Source organism: Etheostoma cragini, chromosome 2, assembly GCF_013103735.1.
Source record: "Etheostoma cragini isolate CJK2018 chromosome 2, CSU_Ecrag_1.0, whole genome shotgun sequence".
In the NCBI taxonomy this organism is placed as follows: Eukaryota; Metazoa; Chordata; class Actinopteri; order Perciformes; family Percidae; genus Etheostoma; species Etheostoma cragini.
In genome coordinates, this window is record NC_048408.1 from 2,738,253 (window position 1) to 2,762,778 (window position 24,526).

Here is a 24,526-nt window from a genome sequence, read left to right on the forward strand (position 1 = left end):
TATTTACTGATAGCAGCTATGTGTGATTAACTTCAAAGTTTCCCTTTTTCCATCTGATGCTGCATCTTTGTATTATTTTCTCTAGACACACACACACACACGCACACACACACGCACACACACACACACACACACACACACCCACACACACACACAAAGTCTTGTCTGGCTATCTTTGTGGGGACCAGTCATTGACACAATGCATTCCCTAGCCCCTAACCCTAACCTTAACCATCAAACCTAAATGCCTAACCTTATCCCTTACCTAACCTAACTTAACCTAACCTAACCTAACCATGACCTAACTCTAACCCTACTCCTAAAACCAAGTCTTATTCCTCAAAAAGCCCTTTAACGTTATGGGGACCAGCATTTTTTGCCCACAAAGCTGTCAGGTCCCCATAAGTATACTGTATTCACAGTTTTTGGTCCCCACAAATGTAGCTAAACCTGCCCCCCCCCCCCCCCCCCCCCCCCCCCCCCCCCCCCCCCCCCCACACACACACACACACACACACACAAACACTTCTTACCGTCAATGATTTTCTGTTGGCTGCTTCTCATAACGTGAATGTTTTCAATGCCAATGAACTGCAGCTTGATGTTGGTGTAGTGGTCCTCGTTCTCGTAGCCTTTACCTGCTGCTCGATTTGCCATGGCGTTCAACTGGACAAACGCACACGCACAGGCAGACACACGCAAGCATGCACACACACACACACACAAACGCACGCATGCACGCACGCACACTTGCACACACACACACACAGTATTTTGTATACAAATATTAGGTCATATACATGGCTCATAGTTTATATTGTTTACTGTGGCTATACTTGGATGTAAGGAGCTGTGTGTGTGTGCGTGTGCGGGAGGGGAATTGTTACCTTGGGCCTGGTGTCCACCACATAGATGTAGTCACTGCCAGGGTTGGACTTCATCAGCATCTGCAGCATCATCTCATCCTCCTGACAGCGTCCACTAAAGCCAGACAGTGGCTGACTACACCGGCACACTGCTGCCTGTATGACAATCAAACAGCATTATCATTTTCCCAATTCACATTTTATTACTACAGATTTTTTCAATTATATCCCCTTGCATCAGTGGAAAGGTCAAAAGTTTAAAATATCACTCACTTCTGTGGTGGCATGTGATTTAGATTATGTAGATAATTCCATTGTCTACTTAATTCTTACTTAAAGGTTAAGTTAACAGTCCAATCTTTTAAAACATATATTCACAATGACCAGTGTGTCCTGGTGGAAGTAGGATAGAGCAGGAAATCGTCCTCGACTCCTGAACCTTGAGCTGCCCACAATGATAGCGGGTGTGGCTGTCTTTGGAACAAACAGCTCTGATGGGTATGTATCGCACACCTGGGAGAGGACACACATATATTTTAACATTATTATTTTTTGTTAGTAGTATACATTCCCTGAACAGTATCTCTGCTGCTTTTTGTTTACCCCCATCTCATTACTACAATTACCAGCATTTGACAGGCTTCTGAGGAACTTTATGCATTATAGCAGTGGCGTCGGCAGGATTCTATTTCATGGTACGCACAAGAACATCCCGCCCACTGAAGTTTACTGCACCAGTAATCAGCTGTTCTTACAATATTTATTTTGTATGAGTGTGCTCGGATTAAATCTGCTGGAGCCACGCCGTTTTAGCACTTTGGTGTAATAACAGAAGATAAACCATTATTTTTCCTGTTGGGAGATTCAGATTTAGGTGTCAAAGAATAAGCAACAGTTAGAATGATTATTCATTACAACAGCTGGCTCTATGAACTGGCTCATAACAAGAAATGGGGGTAGAAAGAGGAGATGACATGCAGCAAAGGACCACAGGTTGGATTTGAGTTCGTTATTGAGGCTACCAGAGTAAACATGACATTTTATTAAATTATAACCAAAACAGACTATGCCTTCAACCTAATTTTAGCTAAAATAAAATTGATTATGACCCACTGAACATAAAGTAATTTAAGTTGTATTGTTTGCATTCAGAGAAGAAAGAATTCAAAGAATTTGAAGGTTACCCAACAGTTCCCTGAGGTGATCCAGACAGGAAGGACCAGTGACAATGTCTTGTGAATGGTCAGAAGACTGAAACGTGTGAGAGTATTTTGATTTTCTTCTTAACCTACAATTATTATTTCTTGTCAAAATAGAGTAGCATTAATGCTGAATGTTTTATCTGCATTGTGTGATTTGCTTGTACTTTGAATTGACAGATTTTAATGTGAAATGTAACATTTACAGTCAGTAAAGACAAAAGTAGTACAAATATAAATAGAATTTAATACAAAACTATACAACAGTAAACATTCTCACATCAATTACATAAAAACTAGTCTCGCTTTGCCAGACCCTTCCCAAAAGCGCGCTGGACAAGAGTCTGGCTACTCCACATAGCATTAGGGGATGGGAGGAAAATGTGCCCTGGTTTATTGTCATTTCTTTAAACCAATCATAATCATCTAGGGCAGGGGTTCTCAACCTTTTGCAAGCTGGGCCCCGCCAAAGCTGGTTCATTGCAGTTGGGGCCCTAGTGCCCACTTTGCCCCACACACCACAAACGATAGATAGATAGATAGATAGATAGATAGATAGATAGTAGTACCAGACTTCTAATGTGAGCTTGCAGATATTATTATTATTATTATTATTAGTATTAGTATTATTATTATGAATAGTATTAGGCCTATCATCATTAGTAGGCTATTGCTATATATTTATATGAGGTTATATGCTTTGTTGTTGTTATTATTGTTATTATTGTTATTATTATTATTATTATTATTATTATTATTATCATCATCATCATTTCCTGGCAGAGGACCCCAAACAAGCGAGAGTTTAGCGGCCATGATTTGATTAGATTTAATATTATCACGGATTGGTTCAGCACGGAGTCAAAGAGAACCGGCATTTTTTTAGCAGCTACTTGCTGAACGCGAGCAGCTAGGCCACGCTCACGCCCCGTCATTGCCCGCGCACCAAACGTGCATAGGCCAACGCATCGGTCCCAAGCCAACCCATTTTCACTGATAAAAATATCAAGGACATTGAAAATGGCTTCTCCTGTAGTGTGCGACTGAAGAGGCCGGAAAAACAGGACATCCTCCTCAATCGCCTTGTCTCTCAGATACCTGATATAGGTGAGGAGCTGTGCCTGCCCAGCAACATCAGTGGATCCGTCCAGCTGCAGCGCGTAGTAAGGACTCATTTTTACGAACTCTATCAGTTGCTCTCTGATATCATTGGACATGACTACAATTCTCCTAGCGACTGTGTCATTGGACAGTGGTACTGCACCGAGTTTGGCTGCTGCACTATCGCCTATCATTATCCTGCACATGTCTTGCGCTGCCGGCAAAATGAGAGTCTCGGCGATTGTATGCGGTTTACCCAGTTTACCGATCCTTTTGGCCACTACATACGATGCCTCCAAACACTGTTTAGACACAGTGCTGTGCACTGAAATGGTTGCCTGTTGCTGATGGAGGCCATCAAGCTTTCTTTTAAAATACTCAGCCGGTTTATTTTTAATGCCAGCATGCTTTGTTTCTAGGTGCCGTTTTAATTTGCAGGGCTTCATACTGTCGTTTGCCAGCACCTCGGCACACACGACACACTGAGGTCTCAGATCAGCCGTGACTGTAAACCCAAACTGCAGGTATGATTCATCGTACCTTCGAAGCTTTTTTGCAGCTGGTGGTGCATCGGTTGGCTTGTTGGTCCTCACAAGAAATTTCTCCATTTTTGTTACGTGTTTTCAATAAAGTTTTGGCTCTATGTAACTGTGTGTGTGGTGTATGTTGAGAGACGTATCAGGGGCTAATCAGTCGGGACGATCTTTAAATTTATTTTAATACTGAACGCTTGGTGTGTGTGTGTGTGTGTGTGTGTGTGTGTGTGTGTGTGTGTGGGTAGTTTTAGCTAAATGAAGCTACTGCCTAGCAGTTAAAATAATGACTGGCTATGGCTGAGATTTGATCTAATCTTAAAAAAATACTGTTTGTGGGTTTAGTCTTTAAAAAGACTGTTGGGGTTTAGTAGTAAAGGCCTATCGAGATTGATTGGCGATGACCGTGTGCTCCCGCAAAGTTCAGATTTCAGGCAAATACTCTGGGTGACATATTTTCTCTCTCTCTCTCTCACACACACACACACACACACACACACACAACAACTTCAATCACATAGTTCAATCCCACTAAACCCAAAATAGTTCCTGACTCACCAATCGGTAGATTTGTACATAAAATCCATCCGACGCTTCCTCGTGAAGGCGTCGATCACAGCGTTGTAAAACTCGTCTTTACGGCGCTTTAGTTTGCAAAGTCTCTGACTCGGCGAGGGCTGACTGTCCGGTTCCGACTGGATGTTTTGATCCGTTTCAGGGTGGAAAATGTGCAAAGCTGTAGTTGCCGGTATTATATGAGCTGACGGTTTTTCCCGCTTGGTTAAAGCTGCAGGCGGGTTGTTCAGATCCAGGACCCCGTAGAGGCCCAGCCGCTGACTGATAAGATCCAGGACCCCGTAGAGGTCCCGCCGCTCACTGTTAGCACGGCCACATAGCCACATCTCTTCTTCCGTACCAGTCAGTTTGAAACGATGCAACTTATTTGTCCCTTTTGCTGCAGTAGTCCATCTAAGGCTGGCATAGACCTCCATCTTGCTATTAGTTCTTTTTAAAAAAAATTAAAATCGAGTTTAGAGAAATTCCTCACCGCTGTGATATTGGCGGACTCCGCTGCTGTTATTTTGAATTTGAATTTCGCGGGGATTGCGCTTACAACGTAGCCGGTGTAATGACGTCAGCTACGCAAAGGGACAGTAATATCTCGATTTTAATTGGTTCATGTTTGATATCTAATGGAGACAATTACTGCAATAACACATTTACGTACAAGGCACGGCAGAGTTGTGCCTTTTGACGTACATGTTAAAGTATTTTTTTTTTTTCAGTTTTTTCCCCCTCCCCTCCTAGTGTACTCGCGCCCCCCCGGGAGAGAGTCCCCACCGGTTGAGAACCACTGATCTAGGGCAGTGCTAAGCACCGGAGAAAAGCTGCGGCGCCTCTGCAAAAAATGCTCGGAAGCAACTTGTTTTGGTGTGTATGTATTAAATATGTGTATGTTAAAAAGTAGTTTTAGTCGTGCAACAGAAAACCCAGATTGGACAGAGAGTCTAGCTAGCTGTCTGGATTTACCCTGCAAAGATCTGAGAAAAGGTTAACCATAGTCCTCAGAAGTCCATCAGAGTTTAAAATGCCAACACAAACGAAGCCCAAGGCAACGGATATCTGGCCTTAATCAGTAAAATCCGTTGGAAGTGAAATGTCAAGGATATAGACAACATTAAAACAGACTGGGCCTGTACAAGTGGTAACAGCTATGCCCAGCACAAGACCAGGGAGTCCATGAGCCTGTAGGGGGGAAAGGGGATAAAGGGTGGGATTGTACCAAAGTTGGAAATAGCTAGAGATGTTATGTAATCAACAACCATAATAAACATAAAAACACAATTTAGAAAAATTAAATATTCTAAAAGAAACAACATTTAACATAACACTGTTGATAATTTCCTGGCCTTGTCTATCTTCGTCACCAGCCTTCTTCCAGCACTGTTGAGTCAGTCAAAAAACTTCTCAAAAAACATGATCTTCATGCCAGAGTGCAGGAGGTGGAGACTGGTGCAGGTAGTCCTTCTTCACAGGAATCAGCTTGACTATGCTGACATCCCCATGTCGTTGCCGCCACATTAGAACATTCAGGACAGCACTTCCTTGCAGGAAGTGGGAAAAGAAAGGGGAGAAATCCTTTCCACTGCAGTCCGCCCCAGCTAAACCAGACATCTAGCACCCTGAGGTGGCTGTCCACGCAGCTCCTCTGGGCAACACGCAGGACATAAATGTCACCAATGAACCACACTGGGATTATAGGAGGAAAATTAACAAGTGTAATAAACGCTTCAGGTAATGAAAACTATAAAGTTAACTATAAAGGATGGTTCAGTTTTTATACTGACAATACTGTACACAATACTGTGTGTAGCAGATGTGGTGAAGGTCTCACAGGTGACCACGACCCGGACAACAACCAATAAATAAACATCTTGTAAATAGTTAAAAAACGCAGCTTTGTTTTCCACAGCCATATTAAAGATAATAATCTTGCACAGCGCTGTTGATAGGATTAACGTAACACCAACCAGTTCGCTGCGGACTTCCTTCCGTGTTTAGACCAGAAATATGCCCACTGTTTGCAATGGCGGCATGGAGAATTATAATCTAAAGCTTATTATCATTATTATCTCAGTGTGGATGCATTTTTTCTATTTTTGTTATTGCCACCCTTCATTCTAACCACAGCCGGCCCGTCAGACACCGCCTACCAAGAGCCTGGGTCTGACCGAGGTTTCTGCCTAAAAGGAAGTTTTTCCTCGCCACTGTCGCACTGTTTCTTGCTCTGGAGGAAACTACTAGAACTGTTGGGTCCTTGTAAATTCTGGAGTGTGGTTTATCTGTATAGTGTCTTGAGATAACTCTTGTTATGAATTGATACTATAAATAAAATTGAATTGAATTGAATTGAATCAGTGCATATTAATTTGCTTCAAAATGTTTGTAAAACATGTATTGAGTACAGTGCTGTACTGTTCTTGCTGAGGTGTAACAACTCCAACTAAACAGTGAGCTAAACTCTCTCTATTCATGAACACGAAGAAAGCCTTATTTCCTTATATGCAGATTTATTTCCTTCATGTTGTGCTGAATCCATACACATGCCATTGTGATGAGAGACGAGAGAGTAAAACTAGGGAACAAACAGCAAAATATTGTAATTAGCTAAGCAACCTAGTTTCCATTAACAGTCCTTTTACAACATTAAAAGAATATGCTTTAAAGTTAACTCAGAACAAAGATATATACATACAAGCGATGCTTCTGCTGGGAAGTTAACTGGCTGAATGCATTTCCCTGGCGAATTGATAATCTGCCTTTCTCACGCGTTTCTAACGTGGTGAATTCTACCGCGATTTCCTACTTCCAGTTTTAGCTCGATAAACAAATGTCAAAATAAGAGCCTGAATTAAACTGCAAGTATACCAAATTAAATGCATAAAAATTCAACTTAAATGCCTGAAGGGCAGAACACTCCCTGTCTGACCTTAAAGGTCACTATTAACTATCAAATGTCTTTGAACCTTCAGTCTTTGGGCAGAAGAAGAACTACTTCTGACACTGGTCTCAAAAACACCTTCCCAGAACCTTGGTCCGATACCCTGAGCTCCACCTTCCTTACTTTGCTGTCTCTCCCAGGGAAAACAGCTGTGATCCTCGCCATGGGCCACGTGTTACGTGCAGCTTGACTGTCCTTCAGGAGCACAATGTCTCCTTCTTTCAAATCCCGTTGGGAATCTGTCCATTTCTTGCGGGCTTGTAGAGTGGGGAGATACTTGTGACGCCAACGACACCAGAATCTGTCAGCGAGAGCTTGGACTTGTTTCCATTGTTTGCTGAGAAGATCCTTGTCTGTGAAATCTCTGTGCGGTGGGGTAACTCCAACTTTCTGAGTAAGTATCATTGCAGGAGACAATATGAATGGTGATTCTGGGTCAGTGGAGACTGGAACAAGAGGTCTGGTATTGATTATTGCAGTCACTTCCATCATCAGAGGACATCGTGGGTAAGCTGGATGTTTGCTTGGAGAAGGATTGCATCGAGGATCCGTCTTGACAGGCCTATCATACGTTCCCATGATCCTCCCATATGGGATGCATGAGGAGGATTAAACACCCAAGAGCACCCCTGTTGACTCAAGTAGTTCTGCACTGTGATGTCAGGTTGTTGTTTGCTTAGTCCCAGTTCCTTTGCTGCGGCTACAAATTTTGTTCCGCGGTCCGATCTTATCTGCTTTGCAGGTCCAAGTATGGCAAGGAAACGTCTCAATGCAGTAATGCAACTTGACGTGTCTAGGGAGTCGATGATCTTGATGTGCACTGCTCGTGAGCTCATGCAGCAGAAGAGCATTGCCCATCGTTTGCTTTGGGCCTGTCCACCTCTTGTCCGTCTTGAGACTATTTGCCATGGTCAGAACACATCTACTTCTACATAGGTGAAGGGTGGGTGCAAGCGTTCTGGGGGCAGATCTGCCATGAGTTGTTCCTCTGTTCTTTGCCGTAACTTTCGGCACAATACACAGTTGTGCAAGACAGAGGCGATAAGTCGTTTTGAGCCTATCACCCAGAAACCTGCTGCTCTCAGGGCCCCTTCGGTGAAGTGGAAGCCTTAATGCTTTAATTCTTCATGATACTGTTGCACCAACAGCAAAGAAATGTGACTAGTCTTAGGCAAGATAATGTTTTTTTTTTTCATGAGTGCTCAAGTCAGCGTGTTTTAATCTGCCACCAACACGAATCAGATGATATTGAAGAACAACTCTGAGCTTGTGAAGGGAACTGTCTTTGGTTACAGCTTGTCCGGGCTCAAGAGCCGTGAGCTCTTTCACGTAGACATCTTACTGTGCGGCTCTGATAATAATGTGTCTCGCCTGAGACAACTCATCCGGCGTGCGTGGGAAGTTGCAGTGGTGCCATCCTTTACATTTGCTGGACTTGTTGCGTCTGTAAATGCTGGCTATGTGGATAAGTAGGGCAATAGCCCTGGTGAGGGAGTTTCAGGTGTCACGCTTGGGATGGATGGTGCATTCACGGCCACGTGTGACGGAGCTGCTGCCTTAAATGGTGATTTGCAAGGATGATGTACTGTCTTGAGTTTTGCCAGGTGTTCGCTGTTTCTAGCAGGTGTTGTATAAAGCCCAATGTCTCTAATGGGTGTTGTATGATGTCCATTAAGTGGTGTGCTGATGTGGGTTACATCCCTGAATTTAGTCGGGTTGCTGAAGAATGGCTTTTCCGGCGCTGTGTTATGCTCAGATGGTCTGTTTACAACCTCGTGATGTCCTTCCCGTAACTGTGAGTTGCGTTCTGATGGAGGTTTCCATGTGACTTAGCTTCCTTCTGACAATGCTGCCTCAGGTAATGTTGCATGGGCAGATGCTTGAGTTTGAGCTACTACATATTCATTAGTACGTGTTATAATTTCGTTTTGTAAATTTGCTTGAGAAGATACATCGGTCGCGATTGAATCTTCTATATCCAGTTCGGCTGCTTCTAATGCCTCGGCTTGGGCAATAGCTGCAGCTGCCTCTCTTTGAAGTTCAAGTGCGCCTAGTTCAGCTTCTAGCTTTGCTTTTCCTAATTGTAGCTCTGCTTCTTTTGCTGCACTTTGTACCTTCAGCTCTGCTTCTTTCTCAGCAAACGCTGCTCGAGCCTTTGCCGCCTCTGCTTTAGCACGCGCCCTTACTGCTGCACTTGATGCTGATGAGTGGGAGCTCTTTGATTTTCTTGTGCGCACAGATGCATTATCAGTCCTTTCTGATTCCATTTTACTTGACTACTTGCTTTTTAAGCTGTTGAAACTTCAGCTGGATAACGCTTTTTTACTGTATTGTTCTCGCTGAGGTGTAACAACTCCAACTAAACAGTGAGCTAAACTCTCTATTCATGAACACGAAGAAAGCCTTATTTCCTTATATGCAGATTTATTTTCTTCATGTTGTGCTGAATCCATACACATGCCAACAGCAAAATATTGTAATTAGCTAAGCAACCTAGTTTCCATTAACATTCCTTTTACAACATTAAAAGATTATGCTTTAAAGTTAACTCAGAACAAAGATATATACATACAAGCGATGCTTCTGCTGGGAAGTTAACTGGCTGAATGCATTTCCCTGGCAAATTGATAATCTGCCTTTCTCACGCGTTTCTAACGTGGTGAATTCTACTGCGATTTCCTACTTCCAGTTTTAGCTCGCTAAACAAATGTCAAAATAAGAGCCTGAATTAAACTGCAAGTATACCAAATTAAAGCTATAACAATTCAACTTAAATGCCTGAAGGGCAGAACAGTTTCTTTAAGAATTAGATTTTATTTGTGGTGGTAGCTGACTGGTGGAGGGGACCTTTAACTAGCCGCTGCAGCAGCTCAAAATCAGCCAGCACAAACCTAATCTACATCCATCAAGTTCCACTTCCAGGATTGTTCAGGTGCCGCCTGAAATTTTGCCGTCATGTCACTCTTTTCGACCGGATGTCCGTTACCTTCTGCTTTCTTTGTGTTGGAGTAATAGACAGTTAAAGAAATTGACCAACAGATCTTGTTGCTCTGAACGGAGACCAGTAAGGATTATAAGAAGCACTTTTCCGGTGAGTGCTGAGCGTTACTGTGCTGCCTCCAACTGAGCTTGATGATGTAGATGTGACGTGAGCAGCCTGTCTGAAAGTTGTACGTCTTCTGGTGGCTGTGCCAAGAGAAATCTGAATCATTCCCAATCTTACAGAGAAGGAGAGATAACATAGGCACAGGCTAATTATAGCTAACTAAATTGCTAGTTAACATTAGTAATTAAACCAAAACAGCTAATGTAAGTCAAAACTTTCTGCAAGCTTATCCTGTACTGTTCCGTTAATTTCTCTACTAGGCAACAGTAGTGTTGCGTGGTTATGAAAATCGAGGGCCTATTTTTACAAAAATGTCTGCTACAGAGCCAAACCATGAGATATGAGGTAATAGAGCCTTTTATACATTGTCGTATTTCTTTAGAAATAAACAATGGACAAATAGCTTTAGAATGCTAACGGCAGGTGATGGCTTGTTAGCATCAAAATGGTGCCATAGGATGTAAATGTAAATGTAAATGTAAATGTGCTGTATTTATATAGCGCTTTTCCAGTCTTAACAACTGCTCAAAGCGCTTTTACATCTACAGGAAACATTCACCATTCACACACATTCATACACTGTGGCCGGGGCTGCCGTACAAGGTGCCATCCGCTCATCAGAGGAGCTACGCGTTATGCGTAAAGAGAGGCTTAACACCTCAATTGGAATTCTACACTGGTGGATTTATAAGGATCCCTGCAGGGTTAATCTAGACAGCAAGCTAGACTATCTGTCCAATCTGACTCAGAATAAACCAGAGCACGTTTGTGTCCTATCCCGGAATGCTGTGTGGACTAGCCAGTGCTGTGGAGGAAGGTCTGGCAATCAGGAACAGTCCCGGGTTCTGATTCTGGAATGCCCAGACTCCTAGTCGCAAATGAGAGTGGCTAGAACCTGCTAAAAGTCCGTCTTCAGATTGCCGACCACTCCTCCTGACGGGAGGAGAGACCGCAGGTGCCCTAGCTAGTAATCTGCATTTAGCTAATTCTTGTTATAGTTTTTAAACATGTTTAAGCTTGTATTATAATCTCAAAAACAGATAATTTTTAAAGTTTTGTTGTATAATTTCGGGTTAATTTACCTCAAATAACAAGCTGGGGTTACTGGATTAAGTTACCAACTGGAAAAAAATTGTCTGTGGAAGCAAGGAACAAGACCACCGGGCTAGCAAAGCTAGCAGAGCCTGGAGAACTCTGAATTTACTCTTTTTCCATTCCTTTATTAGCTATATAAACCTGAGATGATGATGCTTCAGCTAAGCCCAGACCTATTTTGACATAATTCTAGTATTTTTGAAAATATATCCAGTAGGAATAGGCAATATGGAGAAAGTTAAATATTACAGTACAATATTTAAAATGCCATATTAGAATAATAATCATCATTAATGTGGTAAACGGTTTTAAGTGAAATTATAAAGTAAAAATTTAAAGAAAAACTTTTTTCAGCTATATACTGACTATGTTTACAAATTTAAAATAGTGTAATGTTGAAACAAATCTGCAATAATTCAAATGATATTCCTTTAAAATTTTTCACAACAGATTTTCTTAGAAAAATTAGTTGGTATGTGCTTTAGACAACGTAATTGTCTGTCACGATATCTCGATAAGTTATTTCCCTTGAACGACAATAAATTATCATATTGACTTATTGCCCAGCCCTAATATCCAGACATATACAGTATATATTTTGCACATCTTAAAAGAGAAGCAGGTCTGCGCTCTCTGTTTGCCCTTCTAGTCTGTTTTTGTTTTCCTTGGGAAATACCATTGGCACATCAAAATGTTACCACCTGCCTATTCATTTTAGAAAGACTCATTTGACTGACCAATGATGTAACTTCATCACTCATTTAGTGAGTATTCATAAGACTGGCCCCACTCTGCTGCGGTCCAATTAAATATGTGAGTTAAGACGTTACTCTGTGGTCTCACTTTGAGATGATCTATATGCGCCTGATGTTAGAGAAGGAAGCTGCTAATAAGCAGTCAGTGCTGAAAGGAGGCGTGTAGTAACTTATCTATGACCTTATAAATGGCCTGAATACAAGGCAATATTCACTGTACTTAAAGGGTAACTACTGTTGTTTTCAGCCTGGACCCTATTTTACTATGTGTTTGTGTCTGATAGGAACAACAATCTTTGAACTTGGTCCAGTATTAAGTGTGTGAATATTGTAACCGGCAACCACAGATAAATATGTAACCCTATAAGGCAAAGTCCACCATAAGTGCTGTTTTTTGCCACTGTAAGGCTTAGATTGTATTCTGACAACATTATGGAAAGGTTCCCTCAGAGATAGGCCTTTTTAAAACCTCTTTAAAACCTTTCTATTTAACCAGAAACCATTCTAAAGTCGCTGGTGCTAAACCCACCACAATCCATTAAAAAAACAATACTTTTAGCGTAAATAGAGCCAACATTTTTTTTTTCATGTAAATCGGTAAACTACGTGTTTATTTCAACTAAAAGTAGAGTTGATGGTTGTAAAAGTGGAAATACAAGCCTAAACAGCTTTTCATACCTTTATATCTGTCTACTTTGAATGAAGTGTATTTTACGATGCTACAGTAAATTACTGTATATTTATATGGAGTCTAGTGACTTTAGCAAACGCGATTTAATGTATTTTTTGTTTTTAAAAAAGTATCTCACTCTTTAACACAAAGGTCGACCTCCTTGGAAATCCTTTCCATAATGTTGTCAGACATTTAGAATATTAATCTGAGCCTTACAGCAGCAAAAGGAGCACTTTTGTAAACATAAATACAAGCTGCACAATCGCCCTATTAACTAACATTGTAGCTTGTTTTCCTGCTGCCAACCAACAATTGTTGCCTAATACTGGACCAATGTCAAATTGTTGTTTTTAGACACGAAAACATAGGAGAAAAAAAGTTACTCTAACAAAAGAACCATAGAGTATATTAGAATAATATCTTTAGTAGAGGTGCAATTCACTTCAACTCCTTCCGGTTTAATGAGAGAATTAGCTTTCATTATTATTCAGTATAAAGTAACCCCTTATCTTAGCCCTTAAAAAATATGAACTCCCTAACTGACTGAAAAATAGTATAAGGTATTTGTCAAGAAAAATAAGACTGTTGTCTTTTTTTTTTTTTTTTACACCTTATGCAAAAGTCACATTAGACTGACCCTGTATTCGCTGTTGGCTGCTGTAGCAACCCACAAGTTATTAGGAACTCCCATCCTCTTGTAGTCGGCCATGAGGTCTATGAAGTTCCAGGACTCTTCTCTCTCCAATTTGTTCACATTGGGATTAAAGGACAGGCAGTACAGCTCACTGTACTTTTCTGAGAGAGGAGAATAATTTTAAATCAATATCTTACATGCTCTTAACATAAAAGCAATACAATACCACACCTGTTCATGACACCCTGCAATTCAAGTGTTTGTACGCATGAAACCACTCTTACACACATTTAACAACTTACATACAGTAAATACAAACACACCTGGCCGTGACAATCTGACCAACGAGGTGTGGACGTCCAAACAGTCTCTTTCCTGTGGAATGAGGATCTGGAAGACCCGGAAGTCCTTACAACGCAGGATTAGCTGACTTCCTGCGGGGATGGAGGGTGGCCTCTCCACACTGCTCACCATACTGTGCAACACCTAAACACACACATCTGTCCTATTATCCACTGTGGACATTCTTTACCATTATTGCACACAAACAAAAACACACAATGTTCCATTTTCTCAATCAGATCCTTTGTGAAGAACTAACGAGGCTTTTAATGGTGTTTACAGAAGTTAGTGATGTCAGCACCATAAAAAAAGCATCAAATCGAGTCACATTACAGTATTATGTAATATGTCTTGTGAGCTAATTGAGGAAGTAATTTCAACATCAGCTCATAGGGAAGCTCCTGGGCTTTTCTCACAGAAGACAGTGGCTTTAACACAAGCTAATTGTTATATGTCTTCTTTGTTCCTGCTAATCCAGTAGACACAGTCTGTGCCTGTTTGGTGAAAACTGACACCCCCAGATTCCTGTTTAATCTAGTCAGGTCCATTGGGACAGGGCAGTGTCCTCCACCCGCACCTTCAGCAGGAGATCTGAAATGGGGAAAAAGCAGAATCTTTCCTACCTGAGACTGTGATCTCAGCACAATCTGTTATCACAAACAGTGATGAGGTAATACCAACTCTCAAAAAATGACCAGCTTCTTAGTGCACTGTCATTATGGCCAGTAGCGCCAGTAGGATTAATTTCATTTCATCGTACACAAAACAAATGCCTGCAAGCGGTTTCCTGCGACAGAAATCATATATATGTAATTCTTATATGTAATGTTCATGAGAGTGTGTGCTCCTAGCGTACTTTTATCTTATTATAATGACCAAAACATGAGTCCATTTTACTGAAGCGTTTTGGAAGACAGAGATGGATGCGCTCAGAGCAGACAACTGTATAAGCCTGTATGGAGATATGAATAACCTGATTTCTCTGTGTGCCTTGTAAAAATCATATCCCGGATATGATAAAAAATGGGATAAGCCTCATAAACGCAATATTAAATGTTAACACACATGATTCAAACAACATGGTAAGCTCCGTTCGTGGGATTAGCAATACACAGAATCCAGCAACCAGTTTATCTACAACCTTAGTCATAAAAATTCTGACTAAAATTCTGATTAAAACTTAATAAAACAGAAGAGGACGTACTGTAGCTGTTGTAGTTGCAAGACCAAAGGCTACCACTGGGGCAAGTGTGTTTCACAGGGATTATTTCATTTCTTGAACTGCTTTAACTTTTATGTGCTCTTCTTTTTGTACTGGATTTACTAAATGTATTTTTGGCTGTGTTTTTTTTCAAGGGTGATGGTGATGCAGCACCCTGCTTCCAGCTTACCCATGTCTCCTTGCGTGACTCAGGGTTGTTCTCTACAAAGATGGTGTGCGTGGCAGAAAGATAGAGAGTACCAATGCTGGCCTTTCTCTGTCCTGACGACCGGTCCAGAAAGCGCACATTTTCCACCTACCCAAGGCACACACACAAAATATCAAAGATGGAAACATACACAGATCAAACTTGTAACAACAGCTCACAGTACCCTTTAGCATGACTCATTGTAGCATGACAGTTTACGATGTTCGCAGTGTTCAAAGGTCATTTAGTAAGTGTTGCTACAAAGGAAAACTAAGAACTAGTAATGAGGATTTGTTACTGCAGTATTGATATCATTACAGATTCTGCATACTTTGCACGCCTTCTTAATTTATTTATATCCTTATAAACATCGCCAGACCAAAGTGATGTGGTAAAGAGAAGGATGGGGTCCAAGGGCTTGTGTGCCTGTGGCAGGTTGGCAGACAGGAAGAAAATGGTGGTTACCAGCACAATGCTACATAAGAATATCATATGCCAGTTTAACTGTAATGTCATTTTATTTAGACCGTGACGGTTCACATTTAAACAAAAAATGAAGAGAGAAAACAAGGCCCTGGATGTACACATAAATTCTACATTATTCCTAGTTCATAAGTAATATACTTTTTTAATTTTTTTTTAAACGTTGTTGGCAACAGGATCACATGAGCATCATGACAGCCACATGAGCCAGGTGTGTTTAAAGCTACTTCAGGGATGGGTCCATTATATTATCGGACACATCGTGCTTCTTGGTGGGAACGCTAACTTTTTTGTTTGTTAGAAAATAAACTGAGCTCTACTGTCTTGACAAAACGGGGTTACACACACACACGCCATAAAACGTGAGTTACTGCTAGCATGATATCCGACTTCAGTGTGATCAAACAACGTCTTGCCGCAGACTGTCCCATAATAGACAGACGTCAGGTTTGAGATACCTTGCAGTTATTGATGAATACTGTGCCATGCAGCGGAGGCAGAGGGATAGAATTGATAGATGTATAGAAGAAGGACCTAGCGTGTCATTGAAGAACTAACCTAGCTAAACAAATGGGCACATCGGCAGAAGAGAAACAAAGACGAAGGACAGAACGTGCTATCACTGGGGTTGAAATGCCGAGTTCTGTTACCTTGGGAGTCCGGAGATGCTCCATCACTGACAACCAAAATGGTGGAGATGAAGAAAGAGTGTCCCGATGTTTTTTGTGTTTTTTTGCCGACAGCTATATTCCCTGATTTACGTCAACAATTGAGCTTTATTCTCCGTGGCTGCTGTACCCGCACTGCCCTGGAATATTACCCATGATTTCCGTCACCATGTATCCCGGCTTTGTTCTATTCAACATGAATAAAAAAGGATTCTACACCAGCACTGCACGTCGTTAACCGTACCCGAACTCCCGCTGTCTGTCTCCGTTAGATGGTGACGCTGGTAACAGCTGCTGCGTTACAGCGTTCTACACACTACTGTCACATTAACGATGATCAGAGCACAGCATCCGGTTAGTCCTCTCAAAATAAAACCCATTAAAAAAGACGTGTGACAGCGGTAGTGCGTCACATACTTTATGTACATCTACATTTTGCACAAGATATGGCTCAAAATAGCATATTGCAAATGATATTATTTTGGGAAAATTAAGTCTTCTAATAATTCTAATAGGCCTACTTAATGGCTATTATCAAGTTAAAACAGTTAGGGCTACTTTACTTTTTAAATTGTGACTATAAGCGTTAAATTATTTATTATTGCAAACTTGATATTGGTTTACCACCCGTATTCCTGCGTCTTTGAACGCACAAGATAGAAAAAATAAGCACTTTTACAAATTATAAATCATATAAGACTGACAGGCCTACTTGTTGTGTTTAAGTTTTATATTTCAGTATTAAATGTATATAAATATAAATACATATGCGTATAACTAGGTTTTACTTTTTTCAGTGGACGTTTATTTCACAAGTAGGGCATGCATATTTATTTATTTTAAACATTCAGTTTAATTTCATAAGTCCACATTTATTTATTACAGGGAACTTTTATTTATTTATTTCACAAAGTGGTTTCTCAAATATGAAAATTTCGCTTTTAACTTGGTCTGCACCCCTGCTGTCTGACTTGTCCGTCTCCATCCATCTCGATATTTTAGCACGAGTGAACACAAACGGCAGTAGTTTCCAGGCGCAATTTTTTCCTTGCATTTTTTATTCTTTTGCACTCAGCAATGTATGTGATTTTAAGTGAAGCTTAGTACAATACTTTAAAAAAAAACATGAGATTACTGATTCTAAAACATACTTTAAAAAGTAGAAGTAAGGTAAAATACATGCTACTAAATTACATTAATGTGATTAATTGTTATATGTTACTTTAGAAAGAAAGTGTGGTCTTATGAAATTAAAGTCCTCTGAAATAAATAAAAGTAAAACCTATTTATTTATTTACAAGTAGTTTCAGACAATAAAAACTGACAGATAGTCTAGCTAGCTGTCTGGATTTACCCTGCAGGGATCTGAAGAACGTTTAACTATAGTCCTTTAAAATTCCAATACAAAGAAAGCGGAAGGAAATGGACATTGGCAAAAAGATATGCTTCCCACGGAATTTCCTGTGGCACTGTGGACGCCGTGGATAAAGACTGTTGTCTGCTCTCATCCGGACAAAGTATCTTAGCAGAGGAGATTGAGGCAGACTGACCAGGATGCATTAGCTGGATATCTTGGGTATAAGGGTGTCGAACTAAGCATTAGCATGAGCAACTTGTCAAAGTAGCACATTGTATTGAGAATCAATAAAATGGGACTCTACTGTATTACTCTATTGCCAAAAATAAATAGGTGTTACTGTTACTGAGAAGCCTATAATTCTGTGACACTGTATGATTCACAGTTACTGTCCAACAAACCATGTTTTGTTTTAGGGCTTTTCCTGTTTTTTGCCAAATAAGCAACTAGAGGAGTCAAAGGTGATATGACACCATTAACAGGTGACCAACACAGACACACTCTGTTTCATCAATTAAAATTACAGATTTCTTTGGGTTTGAACATTGTTGGAAATCTTTTGGATGATGTAAATAAACAACAATATGGTTGTTTTTAGACATGCAAATTTTTGTGTTTGGTATCAACTGCCTATTTTGACAGCTAGGCATTGCCAGACCTGAAAAAACATATAGCCAGTGTGCTATAGCTGTAGAACAAACATACAGGATCAACAGAGATAAAGTTATTCTACATAAAAAACTTGGGACGCCTGGATAGCTCAGTTGGTAGAGCAGGTGCCCATACATAGAGGTTTATACCTCAACGCAGCGGGCCAGGGTTCTCCAACCTGGGGCCCTTTGCTTCATGTCATAACCCCCCTCTCTCTTCCCTTCCTTGTCTTCATTCCTGTCTTCAACTGTCCTGTCAAAATAAAGGCCTATAATGTCCAAAAATGTATCTGAAGAAAAAGCCATCTTTCATAATGGTTGCATAACCAGAGACGAGTTAAAACACGGGTAAATATTGGAGATGCATTTGAAAGATGGAGACAGCTTAGAACCTAAAAGGCCACTGATTTGAATAATTTCATCCTAAACAGGTAAGCGTTGAGCATTGTTCATTTATATCACAGCTAATGTAGGAATAGTTGTTTTTTAACATTCATGTTAAATATAAAATTATATAGAGTAACATTACTTAAGTTACTCGCAAAAAAAAAAGAGCCGGTGAAGTGATCCTGACTGGTGAAAACACCACCATGCTAATACACGCTAACTGCTAATAGAGGATCCATGACATATGCCTGAAACTGCAAGTTTAAATTCCTCATAAAAGAAACATGCAATTTAACTTTGGTAAAACACCCTGTAGCCTGAATTTTTGGATTGTGACACAGTATGTTATGTTATGTTATATATTACCATCGCCAGCTTCAAGGTTATGACATGTTTGACAGTAAGATGATTCCCACTTTCTTACAAACTGACATGCAACCATAATGTTTAATGTACTGACTGTACAGTGTATAGACAAGCTGTACAACTGGTCTGGAAGTAGTAGTACCTCCAATCACCCCACAACCAAAATTGTCAGCCGCTTCTGTTCAGCACGGTTAGCCGTAGACTGTGCCCTAGGTACAGACACTGGGAGTTTGGGCATAGAGCTCCACAAAGTCGTGGTCTCTTTAGCGATTGCTTTTGTTACAATTAGTCAATTAAAGTTGACTGTCAGCTCGGAGAGCAGAGGCTTTTATAACCTGCAACAGCAGCATGTAGCAACTCCGCTGCGCTGTGGAATAATGTCTGGTAATGCAAGACTAGCATCTAGCTAACATTGCCATTGTGTGACATTGGGTTTAGTGTTCTCAACCTGGCAACTCCCATAAACTTCAAAGCTGGGGAGGAGGGGCCGGGGCCTTTGCTACTTGTAGTATTTGTGCTAGTGAACTAACTTTATAATTAAACACAGCAAGGCAGGAGCTCATCAGAGTTGACTTTTTACCACTTTTGAAACTTAATTATTACCTAATTACAGGTGCGACAAGATCTCGTACCACTAGATATTCATGTGAAAAGATTTCTCATTAAGGTGAGAAGCTGTCTCGCGATGCAACTGGCAAAGCAGCCAGCATGACCACCTAGTTGGTCCTATAACTTATTAAGAGACTTGTTTTGGAGTTCTCTCTCTACTCTAAAAATCCAAGTACAAAACTGATCTCAACCACAGCCAGGAAACACTTTTCAAAAAAAGCACTATTTCATAGTGGTTAGTGGCTGGTAAAATATGCAAGTGGCTGGTAGATTTGATTCACTCACCAGCCAACAAAACAATGACAATCTATTGAGGAGCTGGTAAAATTTGAACATTCACTAGCATGTTGTATAAAAAAGTTAATTTTGAACCCTGGTTTTAACCTTGGTTATATGAGTGAAGAGACTTTCTCCACTGTACATATGGAATGTAACAATGTGTGGCAAACCATGGATGAAATACTTTTTTCCAGTTGTATTTTGTCATCATAAATTGAAAATCTTGTCTTGTTATTGTGAACCCAGTCTTGCATACTGTCTTCTTTCTAGAGCTGAATGTCTCATCACACCCCTATTAATTAAATAGATAGAAAGAGTGACATTTCATAACTAAACATTTCATGACATTATTAAAGCAGCTGCAGCAATAATTTAATAATGTCTTACCGCCGCTGCTAAATGTATACAGCGGAAACACTGCTTTCAATTATTTAATTATCAATTACTATTGTAAGCATATGTGTTTATTGCGTGATTTCAAAACAATATAAAGTTACTTTTGTTCAAGTTTAAAGATTTAAAGTTAGTTGAATTAAACCAAAGTTTTTAATTTGTTCATTTCTTTTGTGACCAATTTACAACAATATATTTAAGTAAATGTGATACTTTACAAATTGGACTGGACGTGCTCAACTCATGTAGATGTGGCCAGGGTGACAAGCGGCGTGGCATGGCAGATTTACTTTAACAACGGCACCTAGTTTTGCTAGAGACTAGAAACTGTTAAAATCTATAAAAAATTTACTTTGTAGGCCTATAGGTTCTTTTATACAATGGAATGCAAGCTTAACAGTTTATAAAAAAGGGGTGAAGCTCAACTTTGTAATTGTTCTCGGTGTAGCCGCAAAAGTCTGTTTTCTCTGCCTTGTCGTCTTTTATCAGTTCAGTTTAGTGGCGAGCGGAGCTTCGCCCTTCCCTGTCCTCTTCAAAGAGCTGTACTGCTTCCTTTTCGGCAACTCTATGACAAGAAAACTATACCAGTAGCCTAGGCTAGACTGTTTAAAACTCAGCTGACTACAGTGACATTTGAATTATTACGGTAAAACACTCCAAGCTGCTCCAGAACTCCTACTAATGTCATGAAGTGCTTGTCTGGGTCCAGCGGCCTTCAGCCGACAGGCAGAAAACACTCCATGTCATGAAACTCTCGTCTGGCATCCGACAGGTCCCTCCAGCCATTGCCAGTGGGTGGGTACTACAGTAGGATCAAATCAGTGTGTATCTTCCTTCTTGCCCTCCTCATTTCCTCATCAATGTGTTTATTCTTCTCATCAACGTGTTTCTCCTTCTCCATCAGCGTGTTTCTCCTACTCACTCCTTTTGCTCACTTCTGCTCACCTCTGCTCACCTCTTCTCACCGCTACTCACCTCTCTTTCCTGGTTTCTGCCCCCATGGACCCACCAGAGCGGTTGCCTGCCAATCGAAAGGTTGGTGGTTCGATCCCTTGGCCCTGCAGTCCCATCTCAAAGTGTCCTTGGGCAAGACACTGAACCCCAAGTTGCCTCCAGTGCTGTGCATAGGAGTGTGAATGTGTTTGAGTGTTTATCTGATGAGCGGGTGGCACCTTGTACGGCTGCCTCGGCCTTGGTGACTGTATCCTGTATGATGTAAAAGCGCTTTGAGTAGTCGTTAAGACTAGAAAAGTGCTATATAAATACAGCACATTTACCTGCAACTCCATTTCATTGTCCATGATTAGGCCCCTGGACCCTTGCCCTGAAACTGTTTATTGGTGGCTTAGGTCCTCAATTAGGTCAATTCAGGTGCACTACGGCAGAAAAAAAAAAAAAAGTTAAACAAACCAAAACAATCACAAAAGCAACTAGTAGACATGCAAACAGAAATTGAATCAATAATTAAAGCCCAGGTAATTACTAAACATGTAAAAAACGAGACAAATCAAGAGTAAATAAAGCACAACAAAACAAATTACAACCATACACAAATACTCTGCTGTATGACATACACACTTACATAGAAAGCTTTAAAGGCTGGGTGCTGGATCCTTAAAGTGAATAATCATAGATAAAGGTACTAGGACAGCACTCCAACTTTTTATTTCCACACAATGATGTGTGTGTACAGGCAATTACAAACACCAATGGCATTAATGTCATTAAGGTAGAGGATAAACAATGTTGGGTCCAATACTGACCCCTGTGGTACAGCACAGGAAATGCATAGGCACATTGACCTGAAATGACAAATTTGAACAAAATGACTCCTGTTTTCAACGTAAATTGAAGCCTGTGCCCCTCTCTTCCCCTTCGGCCTAGGGTGCTCGGGTACCACGTGCACTTATGAGCATCCCTACGCTTGAACATGGTGTTTGTTGTAGACAATCAAAGACTAGCACAGAAGTCCAACAACAGACAACCCTTGTGGTTTAGATCAGGGAGGCCATTCCTCCCAATCACGCCTCTCCATGCATTTCCATCATTGCCCATGTGTGCGTTGAAATCCCCCAGCAGAACTATGGCGTACCCCACTGGAACCCTATGCAGAACTCCATTCAAGGTCTCCAAGAAAGCTGAGTACTCGGAACTCTTGTTTGGTGCATATGCACAAATAAAAGTCAGAGTTCCCCCCCGCCACCCCCACCCGCAGTCGTAGGGAGGTGACCTTCTCGGTCCACTGGGGTAAACTCCAATGTAGCGGTGCTCAGCCAGGGGCTTGTGAGTATCCCCACACCCGCCCAGCGCCTCACACCCTGGACAACTACGGAGTAGAAAATAGTCCAACCACTATCCAGGAGTATGGTTCCAGAACCGAGACTCTGCGTTAGAGCAAAGCCCCATCAGATCTAACTGTTAGCGCTCCACCTCCCACACAAGTTCTGGCTCCTTCCCCTACGGAGAGGTGACATTCCACGTCCCCAGAGCCAGCCTCTGCCTGTCTGGTTTGTTGAGGCACCTGACCTTCACCGCGACCCACGTGACGAGGGGGGGAGAATTGGCACCTGTGTGCTTGGCATCAAGCAGGATTTCAGACTAGACGTGCTGCAATGATAGCTCAGTTCCCAACAACAAAACACACAGATCACTTTGGTCTCTTCAATGGAACCATTTGGCAACTTTTAAAACATAAACTTTCCATTCAGAATCTTTTTGGCCTCCATTTCGGCATCTTGCCCTCGCCATCCATTCAAAATGTAACATTATTACTCTTTGGCCGGCTCGCCAGCCCAAACAAATGTGTGCAGCTTGCCTGTTGTTTTGTCCCCTGTCTAGCTAGATCCGGTGTGGTTTTGTACTTTTTCTGACGTTAATAGTTGTTGCAACAGCATGTAAAAAAACTACAAAGTTTGCTAGGCCAAAAAGAAGGGTAATCTCGCGATAAACAATTGATGCCGTTAAACTGGGTTTGCACGTTCAACTGACTGCACTAAAAATATAGGCTACATTTTATTATATCAACCCTGGGCGCCTCCCTAGGGAGGTCTTCCAGGCACGTCCAGCTGGGAGGAGGCCTCAGGGAAAACCCAGGACTAGGTGGAGAGATTATATCTCCAACCTGGCCTGGGAACGCCTTGGGATTCCCCAGTCGGAGCTGGTTGATATAGCTGGGGAAAGGAAAGTTTGGGGTTCCCTGCTGGAGCTGCTGTCCCTGCGACCCGTTACCGGATAAGCGGAGGAAGATGGATGGATGGATGGATATTATAACACAAGTGAAATAGAAAATTATATTTCTCAATTGTACAAATCCTTTATTATACATTTGAAAAACACACTTCCAGAGAATCCAGTTATTTAACTATTGCAACAGTAGGAGCTCCTGCAGAATTTGGCAGCTGTCAGCACTAGCTTCTTGCTGCGCCGCTGGTCCTCCGTGGCAGCATGGTTACTGGGAGAGTCCGGTACAGCTTCTGCAAACGGAGATCCCATTAGCGTTAGCTTTACAGCAGAGCATTTGGCACCAGCTGCATGTTTAAAACATAGGAGCTGTGGATGAGAGAGCCGGTTGCTTAATATCCGATGTTTTGGCAATCGTTTTTTTTTTTTCTGGTGCTGGCAAAAAAACTCTTTGGGGGTTGCCAAAGAGGCGCGTTTGACAATTAGTCTGTAATTGTCTGTCATTATTAATGAAAACAAGACTAGCAGTTTAATTTTGTTTTCTGTCATTGTACTTGAATTGTTCCTTTCACTCTGTTCTAATCCTTCCTCTACTTCTCCTCCTTCCTTTTCATCCGAATGAATGGGTTACATTTTTATTATTCTCATTGCCTCTTTCCTCTTCAGTCCAAAACCTGCCTCTTGGTTTCCTCAGTGAACCTTTTTAACATATATAGCACTGATTATCCCCTCCCAAACTAGACCTTGAAGAATTTTTTCTTGTTACTGCAGCACTGAGTATCATGATCGTGTTTCAGAACCAAAAGGGGAGGTGTGTATCTCTCTCCCTCCCCTCTCTCTCTCTCTCTCGCTCTCTCTCTCTGTCTCTCTCTTTCTCTCTCCCTCTCTTTCTCTCTTTCTCTCTTGGGCACCATCAGAACTTGTGTAGTCTTGCCTCGC

General features: G+C 41.3%; 1 protein-coding gene across 3 annotated transcripts in view; it reads right to left on the bottom strand.

Annotated features, from left to right (window-relative positions):
- LOC117936969 (myotubularin-related protein 7-like) overlaps positions 1 to 16,708 on the bottom strand; it is a 35,814-nt gene extending 19,106 nt beyond the window's left edge. Inside the window, exons 1-7 of one of the 3 annotated variants that reach the window (XM_034860542.1) lie at positions 16,349 to 16,708; positions 15,198 to 15,323; positions 13,788 to 13,950; positions 13,468 to 13,625; positions 1,251 to 1,379; positions 888 to 1,022; positions 534 to 666 (exon numbers count right to left, since the gene is read on the bottom strand). In XM_034860542.1, coding sequence (XP_034716433.1) covers positions 534 to 666; positions 888 to 1,022; positions 1,251 to 1,379; positions 13,468 to 13,625; positions 13,788 to 13,950; positions 15,198 to 15,323; positions 16,349 to 16,372 — 868 coding nt within the window. In that variant the 5' untranslated portion in view covers positions 16,373 to 16,708. The remainder of the gene's footprint in view (positions 1 to 533; positions 667 to 887; positions 1,023 to 1,250; positions 1,380 to 13,467; positions 13,626 to 13,787; positions 13,951 to 15,197; positions 15,324 to 16,348) is intronic. The other 2 variants (XM_034860531.1, XM_034860553.1) reach the window with 2 other exon arrangements.
- Positions 16,709 to 24,526: the final 7,818 nt, after the last annotated feature.